This window comes from Aquarana catesbeiana, linkage group LG01 (genome assembly GCF_042186555.1).
Source record: "Aquarana catesbeiana isolate 2022-GZ linkage group LG01, ASM4218655v1, whole genome shotgun sequence".
NCBI classification, from domain to species: domain Eukaryota; kingdom Metazoa; phylum Chordata; class Amphibia; order Anura; family Ranidae; genus Aquarana; species Aquarana catesbeiana.
Window position 1 is genome coordinate 319,348,298 of NC_133324.1, and position 16,837 is coordinate 319,365,134.

Below are 16,837 nucleotides of genomic sequence, written 5' to 3' on the forward strand. Positions count from 1 at the left end.
CCAGAGGAGCTGGAACAGCACAGCCAGAACCACTACCACAAAATAGACTCCCCAGATGTTGCCCCTATGTATGCACCTGCACTCTAACACTTGGCCAGCTAATTGGGGACCAATCCCATGGAGCGCTGCACCCTGAATCTCATTGGGCAGATGTGATGAGCACCTCAGCGTAAGGTTTCCCAGGGAAATAACAATCCACAATATGCATGATCGTTCCCATATAAGCAGTGTAGACCTTCAAAGAATGGGGGCAACCATGGTAGTCCAAGGCCTTACTTTATACCGTGATTGGGACTAAAATGTCTACACATTGCTGTTGTAGGTACCTCAATCCACACACTAGGCTAATCAACACTGATGTTTAAACATTTTACCGTTTCAAGCCACATAGTCAGCTGAGAATCACAGTGAGTAAATACTGATGTAATGAGCATATTAGATTGCATCCGATCTGGCTGGTACACAGCTGGGTCCCAGTACACCGGGTACCTCAGGCGATTCAGGCCATACATGGGTCGAATTTCGAAAGAATTTTCTTTCGAAAATCTTATCTAAGAATTTTCGTTCGTATTTCGCACCATTAGTGGGCTGCAGCAACAGCCGATTTTTGTGTGGCCATCGAGTTTGAGTAATCGGACGTTGGAAATTTTTAAAAAACTAACAATTTTCTAATCAATGATGGGAGAATCATGCAAGAAATGTAATCGAAAAAGAAGTGCGCATGTGCAAGAAAAGAAAATTCCCGGAAAGAAAAGAAGATTCCCAGCCACGAAAATTCTTTTCTGTAGCAACAGGAGGTGAAATTGAAGGCTTGGTTGGTCGAATTTCGAAATCAATGGTGGCACCATCGGATCACAAAATGCACAAATTTTCTGATTTTCAGAAGAAAATTCTTTCGAAATTCGACCATGTATGGCCAGCCTAATGCAGTGTAGTTGACTCCTCTGTGGGTGGTAATTAGACACACCTGCCGTGTTATGACACACTCCCGTTAAGGAAACACTTTTATCCTGCAAAGTAAAAGCATGATGGGCTAGTATGCATCGCATACTAGCCCATTATGTGCCACTTACCTGCAAACGAAGCCCGCTGTGTCCCCGCTAGTGGCCGCATCCATCTTCTGCCCTCTTCCTTACTGGGCCGCGGACTCCGGCTGTGTGACTAGACGGAGCTGCGTGACATCACTCCCACACATGCGTGCGGGAGCCATCAGTCACGGCACATACGAGTGAAGAAACGACATGGAGGTCCATTTCGTCACAGCGCATGCGCCGATGACAGCATCCAAGCAGTGTACAGGAAATATCTCCTAAACGGCGCACGTTTACAAGATATTTCCACTACCTACAGGTAAGCCTTATTTTAGGCTTACCTATAGGTAAAACGTACAAATGTGGGTTTACAACCACTTTAAAAGAGGGAATGCGGCAGTTTTCCAAATAGAAAACGGCTGCAGATTCCCACCAGGTGTGATCTTGTCGTATGGAATGTGAGCGCCCTGCAAAACAGCTCACATCCCTCTCTCTGCCCATGTAGGGATTACACTACATGAGCAGAGCCTGCAAGGTTAACAACCCTCCTCTCTTCCCACTCTGAGCTGGGCACGGGGAAGCCACGGGCAAAGAAATTGAAGAATGCAGCCCCAGCTCACTGTTCTCTGTGCTGCATCTGTCACACCCACAAAAACAGAGAACTGATCTCTCCTAACGAACAAAGGGGCTTGCAGCCCTTTGTTAATTAGGAGCAGCGTCTGATTCATTTTTATGTTAAGAAGTGTGGTACAAGCATTGTGTTAGCACCACTCTTTGGTAATTCCACCCGTGAAGTGCAGATATTGTCAGAATACTTTGTTTACCATACTGCTGCCATAACAGTAACAAAGTAATGGAAATTTAATTCTTACATGAGTCTTGTGTATAATGTTAGAAATTCAGAAAATGGGGAATATTTAATAAAACAGAGTGCAGATTAGTAAAGATTAATTTTTGTGTGGTTGCTATTTGTCTTTTAGGGCCCTTTCACACTGGGGCGGATTGCAGGCGCTATTGCGCTAATAGCGCCTGCAAACCGACCCAAAAGTGCCGCTTTGTCTCCAGTGTGAAAGCCCCGAGGGCTTTCACACTGGAGCGGTGCGCTAGCAGGACGGGAAAAAAAGTCCTGCTAGCAGCATCTTCGGAGCGGTGAAGGAGCGGAGTAAAACCGCCCCGCTAGCGGTCGAATACTGACGGTAAAGCGCCGCTTATAATAGCGGCGTTTTACCGCCGACGCCGCCCCCGCCCCAGTGTAAAAGGGCCCTTAATGAATCATCAGTTAGGACTGATATATGTCAAAAATAGAGAAAGGAAAAAGGGCACAAAATTGTAGCTGCTGTCCATAGTCACAATTCTTGTTCAAGAAAGGTGCAATCAGACTGATTGCTATCAGCCCCAACATATCATTAAGTTGTTCATAAATTTTATGTACTGAAAAAATTACCATTTCAGTGTGCAGCGCTTTACAACATTAGGGTAGACAGTACAATTACAATACAATTCAATACAGGGGGGAATCAGAGAGCCCTGCTTGTTAGAGCTTACAATCTAGGAGGGAGGGTCAAGTTATACAAAAGGGTAATAGCTGTGAGGGATGAGCTAATGGAGAAACCAGTGCAGTTGTTAGATGGAGGCAGGATAGGCTTCTCTGAAGAGGAAAGTTTTCAGGGATCGCCTAAAAGTGGATAAATTTGGAGACAGTCTGACAGATTGGGGTAGCGAATTCCAGAGGATGGGCGAGGCTCGGGAGAAGTCCTGGAGGCGGATATGGGAGGAGGTGATGAGGGAGCCAAAGAGCAGGAGGTCTTGGGAGGAACGAAGAGGGCGATTAGGTTGGTATTTTGAGACTAGGCTAGTGTAGCTGGGGGCAGAGTTGTGGATGGCTTTGTAACTTATTGTTAGTATTTTGAATTTAATTCGTTGGGCGAGTGGCAGCCAATAGAGGGATTGGCAGAGAGGGGTAGCAGACACTGATCTGTTTGTAAGGTGGATGAGTCTGGCAGCAGCATTCATGATGGACTGAAGGGGGGATAGTCTATTTAAAGGTAAGCCAATGAGGAGGGAGTTGCAGTAGTTGAGGCAAGAGATAACCAGGGAGTGAATCAGGAGCTTTGTGGTTTCATTGGTTAGAAAGGGACGTAGTTTAGAGATGTTGCGGAGGTTGAGGCGGCAAGCTTTGGAAAGTGATTGGATGTGGGGCCGAAAGGAGGGTTCAGAGTCCAGGATAACACCTAGTACCCTGACATATGGGGATGGGTGGATGGTTGTGCCATTGCTCTTGACAGATAAGTCAGGGGAAGAGGCACTCGGTTTTGGACAAGTTGAGTTTGAGGAAGTGGTGCGACATCCATACAGATATGTCTGTTAGTAACTTAGTGATGTGTGAGGAGACTGATGGAGTGAGTTGAGGGGTGGAGAGATAGATTTGTGTGTCGTCAGCGTAGAAATGATATTGAAAGCCATGAGAGGCCATCAGCTGACCCAGGGAAGAGGTGTAGATTGAAAATAATAGAGGTCCAAGAACAGAACCTTGGGGGACCCTGACGGAGAAGGTAAGAGGAGTGGAGGAAGTAGAATTATATGTGACACTGAAGGTGCGTTGGGATAGGTAGGATGAGAGCCGCTGAAGAGCACAGTCATGGAGACCACGGGAGTAAAGTTTTTTGTGGAGGAGGGGGTGGTCAACCATGTCAAAGGAAGCTGAAAGGTCCAGAAGTAGGAGTACAGAATAGTGTCCATTGGTTTTTGCAGTTAGTAGGTCATTTGTGAGTTTTTGAAGAGCAGTTTCTGTGGTGTGTTGAGGGCGAAATCCAGATTGAAGGGGATCAAGAAGGTTATTCTTAATGAGGTGGTCACTCAGTTGGTTGTAAACCAGGCGGTTAAGGAGTTTAGAGGAAAAGGGGAGCAAGGAGATAGGGTGTGTGTGTATATTATATATATATTTTCCATGGCAAAAATGCTTATTTAGTCTCTACAGTCTTCACCCTCCTGATCCAATTTTTAGCTCACCAATCTATAAAAAGCCTGAAGTGTATCTCTAGCTAGAACTAGCGGTGCACTAAAATAAAAGTTCCGGTGCTGAAACCGAAAATTCAGGAAGCACTTGCACGTAATCAAAAACTGACAGTTTTTTAAAACATTTTTTTAAATTTAATTAATGTGACTGGAGTTTTTTCATAGAAGTCAATAGGGGGCCTTTTTGCATTGAAGTCAATGGGACATGACTTCACATCAAAGTCAATGGAACACGATTTTGCATTAAAGTCAATGGGATGCAGCATGCCATTATCGGCACCTTTTATTTTATAGCAGCAAAACGCTGGTTACCCAATGTTCGGCTGATAATTTTCGGCGGCTGTTATATCGAAGCATCCCTAGCTAGAACCGTTTTTAGTTTTGGATGAAGTTTGGAAGAGCTAGAACTTCTGTCAGGTCTTTACTGCGGTCTGGTTCTAACTCTTCCTACAAACTACATAAAACCTCATATGAAGCCATCTGATGGAAGATGATCTGACTCCTTCACAAGAGTGTACAGTTCGCAACTTAAACCTACTGAGCTTTGATTATAGGCTTTTTTTTTTTATGATCCTATATTGTATGAAATTTTTGTTTGCACTATGGCACTTTATATATTCTAGCATATATTTGGATTATAAGGTTTATGATGTTTTATTTACACGCTTTATGGTAAAAAATTTTCGCACGCAAACATTTTATTTATTTTGTGTCATTGCAATAAGGCACTCATGCTAAAATCCAGATAGTGCAGCATTTCCTTTAAAAGTATTGCTTTTGCACGGTCGTATGGGACGTGATCAGTGCTAGCAGCTGTCTTGACAGGAGGTGTTACATATTTACATATGGTAGCTCGCAAGATTTATTTGGAGTAGACGAAGGCTGGCCATACACGACTCGGCAGTGTTGAATGAATGAAAGAAAATCTATTCCTTTATTCATGCGGATAGCGTGAATGGAGGAATCTCCACTGCCACATGCAGATGCCTGAAAATAATGACGCTGCCAAAAAGGGACTGCATTTGATAAGATGCACTTGCTGCTCAGTGAATCATTTTCCACCCGGATGAGTCAATTTTTTAATTTTAAATTGCAGGGCCACCCATGGCTCAACTTTCAGCTGATCCAGCAGTAATTAGATGCACTAGTGCTACCTTCCATTTGGATAGATATACACATTTTATATATATAATAGGATATGATAATATTACCAAAAATTATATATATATATATATATATATATATATATATTATAGGATATGATATGATAATATTACCATATTATGGTATTTCAGTAGTAAATAAAAATATATATGAAACCACTATGCATTGCCTTTACATGCCTAAGAAAATGAATGCAAGGATACTGAATATAATTCCACCAAAGCATGCAGAGAATGCCATACGAGGATAGCCTTGACGAGCTAGCGTGAGGTCAGATACAAAATCTGTAAGAATAGAAGAAAGAAAGCTTATGAATAAAGCAGTAAACAGGTGAGACCGCAACATATTTAGTGCCTGTATGGTCTACAAGGAAGTGGCTTAAAAGAGACCTTCCAGTAACATTATCTTCCCACCTGCTTTTGACTAGTTGACCTTAGCTTAAAAACTCTCTTGTAAGTGGGACCCACAATCTACTTTTTATCAGACAGAGGTCCAGACAGATGAAATGATGCTCAAAAACAGCATTAGATATGAAATAGCTGAAGTAAAATTGCACCAGCATGTGCCACTGTGTGTGAAATACACAGCTCAGCTTTCACTTTTAAGAAAACAGTGTAAATGTATTTGGCAGGATCACAATTATGCAGCTATAAAACGATTTTATATAATATATTAGGGGGCTGTTACTGATTAAAATTTTCGTGTTCGATGAATCGATTTTTTTTAATCGATTAATTATAACGCACATGTAGATCCAACTACTTTTAGTAGATCTCCTTGCATTGCAACTCTGCATTAGTCAGTGGTAAATGTGGTATACACTATATCACCCGACACTAGTTAGTTTCCACAATCCATGACTTAACACTTAAAAAAAAAAAAAAAACTTTTAAAAAAAATTTTAAGGAGTCTTTTAATGGTTAATTTGTTTTTAGGGTGGACCTCCACTTTAAGAAGACATTTTCAAACTTACAGCTCAATTGCTTGCTATCTGGGTAATGCCTCCAATGGGTATACCAGTCCTGTTGACAACCATCTAAAATGGGAATGCCATTTCACTTTCCGTTGTGTCTCTGGAACAGGAAGTGAAATGAAAGCTCCACACTGGGATGCACAAGGCAAAGCCTAAACCAAGAGGTGTTTTCTCTCTGCATGACCTAATATAAAACTAAAATACAGAATACATACTTTAAATCACCACGATTCCTCCTCCACAATTGACCTGTCCAGTACAGACAACACACTCACCTTCATAATGCCTTCCAATGCTTGTTTATTCCCAGCAAGGGTCACGTATCATCAGCATGGGGTGTGTCCGGCCAATCACAAAACCGGCTCACAGCCACACCTCTGCAATTCGCGGACACGCCCGCTCGATTGAAGCCTTTCAGGCCATGATTGGATCGGTCAGGCGCCTGCTGTATTCCATTACTTTACCATTGTCCAGCGTAGGCGCCGTCAATGACTGGGGAAGGGGGGAGGAGTCCGGTGACGTCGATGTCCGTGACGTCACCGGATCTCCGACGGAACTCCCTGAAGACCTGGAAGCTGGCGGAGAGGTGAGTACCGATCCAAAGAATTTTGATCGATCAAAAAAAATGAACGATTAATCGAGGAATTAATCGTTAATTTCCGCAGCCCTAATATATATATCTATATATATTCTATATATAGATTTTATATATATATATATAAATATATATATATTGACATATTGTAATGTATATTGTATTTCTTAGTACCAATAGGATTCCCTGAGGAAGCTGTAAGCGAAACGCGTAGTGATCCCTCAGTACGTTGATCTCCGGTGGGGCCCTGATATGTAAGACCTTCTGCATATACTAGCCACACAGTCCACCATATCTATGGGCATAACTACAGGTTTTCTTAAGTGTTCACATAGGTTTCATCCAGATGGGACAATATCAAACATTTATGGAATCATTTGATATGTACTCTCAAGTACATATCAAAGGTACTCTCAAGTACATACATAAAGTTCCACTTTAATATCATCTACATGGCTGTTTGCTCCTAGAATGTTTTGGAGACTTTGGGGAGCTGTCATTTTTGGACCACCCAGCTACTCTTTGACCCCACCCAACTGAAAAAAAAAAATCTAAGAACAGTGAGTGGACATCATTTTGGCTTGTGTGTTATTAAAGCATCACTAATGCAAACAAGCTTATAAAATAGACACTTCATCTACTGACATCCATAGGATTATCCAGGCTTGCACAGTACTGCTATTCATTTATCTCCTTATATGTGGTACTGTCCAGCTCTAGAAATCCTCCAATTTCTGTAAATTTAGGTTAACTACTCACTAATAAATATAGAGAGATATCTATAGAAGTCATGTTGCTTACTAACCCCCAATACTGTTCCCCCAGGCAAGCAAGGTTAGCCCCAGGACTGTGTTACTCAGCCGGAAGACAACTCCAAAAGTGCGTAGAAGGTTAACAATTTCAGTTGCAGCAGCACTGATCCAGAGAGCACTGGCAATGAATCCCAAGAAGGAGAACAGCTGAGGAGACAGCAAGAGAAAGCAATAAACATGAAGCATAGCACACACTAGAGTACAGTGAACAAAACCTGTCTTTTAATCAGATGCTTACAAAGTAGTACTTGGGTGGCTGGTTGTTCTTAGTGGTGAAAAAAATGATGACTGCCAGTGGAGTTCCAATGATCACCAGAAGAGCCCAGATGGGCATTGTGCCCTGAATAAGGTACAGTGCATCTATGGGTGGAAGAAAGCAACACTTACATGTTTAGTATGAGAACTTGGAAATAATGTTTTGGTAAGCAACCAGCTAAACAAAATTGACTACAACAAAAATCCACATTTACCAAAATAAGTAAGTGAAACTGCGCTGGAAATAAAATAAAGTGTACAACATATAATGGACAGAAGACTCAATCGAATAAATAGATCACAAAGTGAATATACAATGAAATGTGTGATCCAAAAAAAACAACTCAAATGATGACGTATGGGATCAAGTGCTTATGCGTCACATTTAGTGCCAACTCCACTCATAGGAAAAGTGGTCCATGCATAGAGATCGGCTCAACAGCTCCCCTGTGGCCACACTACTAACTCACTAGAGCTTTGAACCCTGCATACCAAGGGTCAATACAAGCTTTTTGCAAAAAAACATTCCAGCAGGCTCCACCACGCCTTATCTCCTGGGGCTCCTTCACCATCAGCCTTTACTCTATATGTGCTCAGAATCATAAACAATAGGAATCATCATTGTGCACTATAAAAACTTTATTCCACACTAAAACATCCACAAAGACTCGGCAGGTTAAAAACTCACATTTAGTGGTGCCTAACCGACACCAGTATGTAGAGCGTGTGTGATGTGTCCCTGCTCGGCTACTCCATGCCCCCAGAGGCCAGCAGGAACAAATAGGGAATGCAAATATGAACCGGAAATGACATTAAACTGACCGGAAGTGACGTATCCCAAACTCCGCCTCATCGCATTTCACCCAGTCAGGGGGAAGCCCTCCTATAAGTGGAGTTGGTACTTTATGTGACACATGGACACTTGATCCCAGACGTCATCATTTGGATTTGTTTTTTGTATCACACATTTCATTGTACATTCACATTGGGATTTATTTAAGCTGTTGAGTCTTCTGTCACTTTGCCTATTGTAAGTTGTACACTATTTTTTTCATTTCCAGCGCAGTTCTCACCTACATGTATTTTGGTGCATGTGGATTTTTGTTGTAGTTTTCTAAATGCATGAATTGTACACTTGATTGGGAACAGGGGGACACTTGGTTTTAATATACACTTTCCATAGCGCTGGTACATATATTGTAAATGTGTGTTTATATATATATATATATATATATATATATATATATATATATATATATATATATATATATATATATATATATATATATATATATAAATAAAATGAGATAGCGAATGTTTAGCATAAGAAATAGTATTTTTGTGGGCACTCACATTTTCCTGAATTTAGACAGAAGACACAGAGAAGAGGACTGGTGATTAGTTGAATGCAGTTTAAAGGCCTCTGCCAGTTGAGATCCTCTTTGTCAGGGTCCACCACAGGGACAGAAATACGAAGCAGCACCTCTATGGGGAACTGGGTGGGAGTGAGGGGTTAAAAAATGAAGTTAATTTAATTACACATGGAAGGGCTTGTCCAGTCTTTTAGCCCCCTAGATTTTTGTTACCTTTGCAACTTTTAGAATTTTCCAATGCCAAGGTTTTTGCCTCCACTTCCTTGCATCCACTGGATTTAGAGATTCCAGGAGGATCTGGCAGGTTCCATGCTGCACTGCTATTAATGGTCGATACTCATCACCTGTGTAAAGGGGGGGGGAGAGATGAGGACTGTGTAGGGAAATGTGTGCAGAGGTGGGGAATGGGGGAGAGCAGTGCAGAGGTCAGCGCTGAGAAGGGGTGGAAGTGAGACAGCCTGTGAAAGAGAGCTGAGCCCTGCACTCTGTGCGTGGCGCACCCCTGAGCCCTGCACTCTGTACTTTGAGCACTCCTGAAACCTGCACTCGGTATGTAGAGCACCCCCGAACTCTGCACTCTGTACGTAGTGCACTCCTGAATTCTGTGCATAGAGCACCCTTGAATCCTGTACTTGGTACGTAGCACACCCCTGAAACTGCACTCTACACAGCGCATCCCTGAACTCCCAGATCCTCCCACTGTTAGCGCAATTTGGTCACATCCACTATTCTATTTTTGGTGGGTTGGGGCGTGGTTGAGTTCCTGCACCTATTTTCTGAGAAAAAAAGCCCTAGATAAATATATATAATCTTACAGATACAATGGCCCTTTGAGGGCAACTATAATTGCTGATGCGGGCCACCATAGAATTGAGTTTGACACTCCTACTCTATTATATGCCCCCTAGACTAAACAGGAATTCAATCCTAATTAGAACAAAAGATTACAGCGCACACATGCAAAAATGCCAATGCCATCCTAATTACACCACCATCCCCCATATAAAATCGCCACAAAAAAAAAAAAAAAAATCACACAAGAGAAGAAAAATAACAGAAAATATACTTGCCTTACAGCTTGGCTATCACTTGTGGCGACTAAGAGAGGGCCTCCAGGCCATTTCATGTGGTCCTTGCACCCAGGGCTTTTTTTTTCAGCCAGAATGTGGTGTAATGGAGTTCCACTACCTTTGGCTCTCACCTTCCACTCCCCGTGGATTTACTTGCCTTACAACTTGGCTATCACTTGTGGCGACTAAGAGAGGGGCCTCCAGGCCATTTCATGTGGCCCTTGCGCCCAGGGCTTTTTTTTTTTTTCAGCCAGAATGCGGTGGAATGAGAGAGGGCAATCCCGGATGTTCCATTAAGATCCTGGGATGCTCAAGCAATGTGAGGCATATCCTGGATCTTGCTGGAAGGCCCACTGTTTGTTTCATGTGGCATTTTTACACAGTGGTTTGGACTAACTAAAAAGTGGACCTTGCATTTTGATGAACGGTCTGCTTTTGTAGCTGCTGACTTTAACTTTTTTTTTTTTTTAAAGACCGAAGTTCCTCTTTAAATTAGCCCCTATTTGAATAGTTCCCAGTATGTGTGTGCGAGGTAGGGACCCAAGATACAAAGCACTTTAAGGGCAGGAACTGATGTGAATACAATATGTAAAGCACTGTGTGAATTGTTGGCGCTACATAAATACCTGTAATAAATAAATTATGGGCTGCCCTGACGGCCAAGACTAATATTTGAGAGACAAGATGGCGTAGGCAAGCATAAACACTACCATGAGGTGCTGGAGCCTTGCTTGATGCAGAACAGTGGTTTTTACCAAGGAAAATTTGGATTTATAATATTCAAACAGGATATAAAACAAGCATTTTTAACTAATGCAGAAAATAAATATTGACATGAAAAATTTCCACTTGTAGTTTTTTTATTTGAACCACTGCATATGTTTGTTTTCTATTTTGCAAGGAAAACTATTATATATTATAGAAATGTGCATAATTTTTCTTTTTTCAGCCTGAATGACCCTTTAAATGCCTCCATTGTATTTTATGGGTGCAGTTCAATGTCTGTTTTCACAAATTTGACATGGAGCTTCATGTAAAATCTGCAATTCAGCAGCACTCTAGACAGTTCCAGATTGTACATTACAATCAAAATGTTTAATGTTTATGAAGATATGAACACAGAACTGTCTCATCTGTTAGAAGTACAGAAGCTAAAAATGATCATACCAAACTCAGAGCCATGAGGAGTGGATTCACTAGGTTCTTCACTGTCCGTCAGAAGATCTGATTATAGAAAGAGGAAATACAAGACATAAAAAGGAAAATAAAAAGCCGATTTAACAGGATCAATCTTACAGTTTAACTACTGTGTGGTATAACTCATAACTGATTCCTTCAAGGAATTTTACTTTTGTTATGCTACCATTAAATAGCTAAGCGACACTGTGTACCCAACAACTCTTTAAATTAAAAGCTGAGTATAAGGATTTCAAGAGCCACCATGTGGTTTACTGCAGCAAAGTTAAAATGTTGGCCACGCACCCTTTCTTTCACTTCCTAAGGTCTACAGGAAAAAAAGTCAGCTTTTTTGCTGCCACAGGCATTGGGAAGTTCACCGGTGTGCTTAAAGAAGAACTATAGGCCAAATGTTTTTTTTTTTTTTCCATTTTGGATTGAGAAAGGGAGTGTTATAACCCTTGTCAGATTTTTTTTTTTCTACCGCCATTTGTGTCCCATTGCAGAGATTTCTTTTCATTTCTTGTCCCATAGCCAAACAGGAAGTGAGAGGAAATCCCTGCAAATTAAGGGCATTCCTTAGGAACCCCCAGGTCACCAGAACGAGTGTCCCCACTGGAAAATTTCCCCTCTCTTACTGTTCTGGGGACAACTCAAAATGTGGGGTTTTCTTTTACTTTCACTTTCAATGATAATGTTAAACAGGACAAATAGAGAGGGTGAATCTCCTTAACGGAGGCACAGACAGCAATAAAACTGACAAGAGTTCTAATCCCTCTCCAAAAAAAAAAAAAAAAAAAAAAAAAAAAAAAAAAGGTTTGCCTTTAGTTATACTTTAATCACCAATCCACTTATGTCAAGGCAAAATACATTAAAACACATACAAGCATGCTTCTAACCTTAGATTTGAGATCACAATGCAGTGTCTCTGCTGCTATGAAATGCCATGCATTGTTGTTATCTCTGCCCAGTTCTCTTCTGCTGGACTATAGAACACCCCATTCTTTTCTCCATACCATAGGAGGGAAGACTTCTGTTGTCCAAAAAAAAACCAAAAAAACAACAACAAGGAGAACGGGGTAGGACCAGCAACACGGCTTAGTATTTCAGTGCAGCAGAGGCAGTATGTGTAACGATATCACGTACTAGACACCCAAAAAAGCTGTAGCTAGTGGCCATTTTGTTCAGGAATCATACGTCAGCCATGACAGTTTGTCAGAATAGGTACACATTGCAGCAGTAATCTTAACCCCCTCCCTCCTCCCTTAATTCATGGAATTCATAGGCTTAACTCAGGCTCACTTCAAAAGAGCCATTATCTCAGCTTAGAGACATACAGCAACAGCTATTTCCTACAGCTCCTTCCTATCTCTGCTATCTTTTCTGCTTGCAAAATGCCTGGGTTATCAGAATATAAGAAGATGAGCAAAAATGACCTGACTGCTGAGTGTGCATTAAGAGGAATTGACTTTGGCGGCAAAAATCGTGAAGGTGTGATTGATTCATGACCTACAGGAGTTCGATATTTGGGCAGACCAGAACCTGGGGGTACCTGAACCAGAAAGGGTTTCCGCTACTTCAGAGCCCAGTGGTTCAGAGATGGCCTCGCAGGATGGGCAAGCAGAAACTGACACTGAGGTATCACCAAATGTCACCTCAAAGCATCAGCATGAGCAGGCCAGCCCCAGATTGCCTGAAAATAGACTCTCCTCAAGTGCAGGAAAAGCTACAACGCATCAGGGAGACGGATACTGTGGGGTACCTGCAGTTTCTTGAGCGGCAGGTTGCGGCTGAGCGAGAGGAGCGCAGGACTGCGGTTGACAGAGAGGAACACCAGGCTGAAAGAGAGGCTGCAGAATGCCGGTGTCTTGTCGAATACAGTCCCCTATCCAGAAGTGTCCGCCCTGTACTGCGCAGGCGCAGTACGGAGGACAAACGAGACACCGAAAGTCTCCGAAGTTCAACAGCTGATCATCAGCTGTACACGGCGCCTGCGCATTTATTCTTACCCTATGTCCAGGATCATTCCCTACTATCCAAGTGGACATAGAGTTAGAATAAATAGTTGCCGAGCGCAGCGAGGCCGTGCCCGAAGCGTGGCGAGCGAAGCGAGCCCGCGAGGGGCCCTCTTACACAGCCATCGCTAACAGGTGCCCGAGCGCCGTGTACAGCTGATGGTCAGCTGATCAACTTCGGACATTTTCGGCATCTCCTGCTGCTCCATACTGCGCAGGCGCTGCGCCTGCGCAGTACGGGGCGGACACTATTTGATAGGAGGACACTATATGTCAGAAACCGGGATGAGAGAGAGAGGCTGCACTGAGGGAGGCTGATCGTCGGCACGAACTGGAGATGGCTAGGCTCCAGCAGCAAAGACAGGCTAAGAACCCCGGATCCCTAGAGCACAGGGACGCCTCTCTGCCTGTGAGACAGGCAGCCCAATTTCTAGTTATGGAAAAGGACAGTGACACTGACGTTTATCTACTGTCGTTTGAAAAAAATTTCCGCCAGTACCATCTTCCCCCAGCACAATGGGCCTGGTACCTGATGCCAGGGCTGCGAGGCAAGGACCTGGATCCATATGTTGAATTGCCAGCAGAGCAGGACGACGATTATGAGGCCATAAAGGCTGCGATCATCCAAAAGTTTGTTAACCCTGGAAGTGTACTGGAAGCGTTTTAGGTCCTTGCAAAACGGGCCTGAGGACTCATATATGGATGTGGTAAGTCGCTTACACACCACATTCTGTCAGTGGACTAAAGGCTTGAAAGCCAATTCTTTTGAGTCCCTGGAAGATCTTATGATTGAAGATCAACTTTTGCACATCTGTCCTACAGACGTCAAACAGTTTGTGCTGGAGCGGAAGCCAACCTCTGTTGAAGTAGCAGAAGAACTGGCAGATACCCATATCAACAGTCGGGTATCTGACCATCGCAAGGCTCTTCTGAATGGCTGGAAAGAAGGAAATCACTCATGGCAACCCCTACTCCGCCTGCAACCCAAGTTTCTCAGTGGCTGGCACCTGCAGTTCCGGTGCCAAGCCATTCCTGACTGACAACTGCAGATGTTATACCTGTGGAGAACTCGGCCATCTCCGGACTCAGTGCCCTGTGCAGAAGAAGACCACATCATCTGGCCCACAGGCCAGCAACCCTTCCGCTGTGCTGCTCGTCAGTGTGAAACCTCAGGGAACCAATGCCCACTTGCAGCCAGTCATCATCGGCACCCGGACTGTAACTGTTTTTTGAGACACCGGAGCTGAAGTCACATTGGTCAGACCAGAGGTGATAGAAGAAACGGACATCATCCCAGAGAAGTTTGGAGTTGGGGGATCCGTTCCCGCATACCCCGTGCATGTGTGTTCATTGATTGGGGTCAGGAAGTGGGATTAGAGAGGTGGAAGTCTCTGAGGAGATCCCCACTGCTGTGTTGTTGGGTGCAGATTTAGGGACCCTTGTCTCATATTATGCCCCTGCTGAGAACACCCCCATGGAACCCTCTGGACCCCCCAAGGTACTCTGACAGATGTGGGTTTAATATCTGGGCAACCTGGGGAGGGTGGAGTGGAAGTGCCAGGTCCTCCTTCTTCAAAGAACAGAGAGGAGACCCCCTTGCCTGTGAAGGTAACAGACCTATGTTCCAATGATGCTACAACTGTAAATGCTAAATGTGATGATGATAATGCATTGCCAATATTGGTGGTCACTCACAGTGCTGCAAAGGCAGCTGAGGGGCAGGCTCTGGTCGCAGAACAGCAGGAGGCGGTCCCTGGGCCCTCTCCTTGGACTCCACCTCTGTTGATCATCAGCAGATGTCTTTGTTTGTCACAGGACTGCTTGCTGCTTGTTTAGCCTTTAAGCCAGCACTGCAGACAGACCAAACACTAGAGCAGCTCAGGAGTCTAGCTGATCGCTCCCTGCAGAGAATGACAAACAAAAGGTCTACTGGGACAAAGGAAAACTGTACAGAGAGGGTTTGCCTGCAGAAGTGAATGAGACTGACATTAGGTAGGAGGCAGCTTGTTGTACCCAGTCAATTCAGGGGGTAATTGCTAAAAGTGGCTCATGAGATTCTCCTAGCAGGGCACTTGGGGATCACAAAGACCCAGGGGCGGTTGATACATAACTTTTATTGGCCTACCATGCTTGCTGACATAGCTGACTACTGTCGTTCCTGTGTTACCTGTCAGTGAGTCAGTACCTGTTTCTGTAAATATTTTACTTGCACCAATTTTGCACCAATTTTGACCTTTTAATTATTAAAACCTTTTTTTGAAAAGTGTTAATCTTGTCCCTAAGCTTTTAATTCAAGTTAGAAAGAACCTGTGTCTTGAAGAGTGCTACTGTATAGGATAAATCTCTGAACATCCCTGTCTGTGTTGACAGTGTGTGCTACAGACGATTATCCTAAAATAATAATTGTAATGCTAAATTGGTGGAAGTTCTGACACTTCAGTAAACAAACGTCAGTGCTGGCAGTTAAAGGTTTAATTGCTTAATTAGCCCAGTGACAATCGCTTTCAGGTTCCTGGCACCTAGATTGTGGTCCCGCAAGCTGGAAAATCCTTGAGTCGGGTGCAGCTGACAGTAGCATTGTTACGTAAGTGACATTGTGGTGTGAGATTGGCCGGTCCTTTGTCACGAGTTAGTGAGGAGTACAGGGATCTGATACCCGCGTTCGTCACAGTATGCACTGAAAATTATGAGCTTGCTGGATTTCTAGCAGGATCAACAGATATTTTTCAGTGCTTGCAATGTTTTTTTTTAGGAGAGACAACATATGGGGAAGTGCACAAATATTGGAGAGATATACTGAATATTTTTTTACATTTTACCCAGACATACAATGTAAAGGCTCCAATGGAGCAATTTCCCTGAAATGATGCGTCTTCTACCTGTTCACATAAACCATTAAAGCCAATATCTCACAGCTAGACTCTCCATTTAATTGTTTACAGTAGGAAACCAACATTTGCCTCAACAATGACTGTAACATTTGAGAAAACATCAGAAGTCTGTGCCTATTTATACCAGACTAGAGAATAAGATACCGCTCAGGTGTAGTATGTGATGGATTACTCACGGTGCTGGCCCCGGCTCGCTACCGCAGTAACATGCAAATTAGAAGAAAACTGGTCGCACACCGCAGTTGTTATCCAATAAAATGTCCTGTATTCTTCAAACATTAGAGCAGAATAGGATACAGTTGACATGTTTCACACGTAGGAGTGCTTAGTCAAGCACTCCTACGTGTGAAACATGTCAACTGTAACCTATCCTGCGCTATTGTCCCATGTTTAAAGAATAAAGTACATTTTATTGAATTACAACAGCGGTGTGCGACCAGTTTTTTTCTAATTTGCCTACATATACC

General features: G+C 43.1%; 1 protein-coding gene across 2 annotated transcripts in view; it reads right to left on the reverse strand.

Annotated features, from left to right (window-relative positions):
* The window catches only part of SLC8B1 (solute carrier family 8 member B1), a 127,537-nt gene that overhangs the window by 5,781 nt on the left and 104,919 nt on the right, over nucleotides 1-16,837 (reverse strand). For both annotated transcript variants that reach the window (XM_073630206.1, XM_073630196.1), the window contains 6 exons: nucleotides 11,456-11,512; nucleotides 9,432-9,562; nucleotides 9,199-9,340; nucleotides 7,829-7,950; nucleotides 7,584-7,737; nucleotides 5,414-5,494 (listed from right to left, as the gene is read on the reverse strand). In XM_073630206.1, coding sequence (XP_073486307.1) covers nucleotides 5,414-5,494; nucleotides 7,584-7,737; nucleotides 7,829-7,950; nucleotides 9,199-9,340; nucleotides 9,432-9,562; nucleotides 11,456-11,512 — 687 coding nt within the window. The remainder of the gene's footprint in view (nucleotides 1-5,413; nucleotides 5,495-7,583; nucleotides 7,738-7,828; nucleotides 7,951-9,198; nucleotides 9,341-9,431; nucleotides 9,563-11,455; nucleotides 11,513-16,837) is intronic.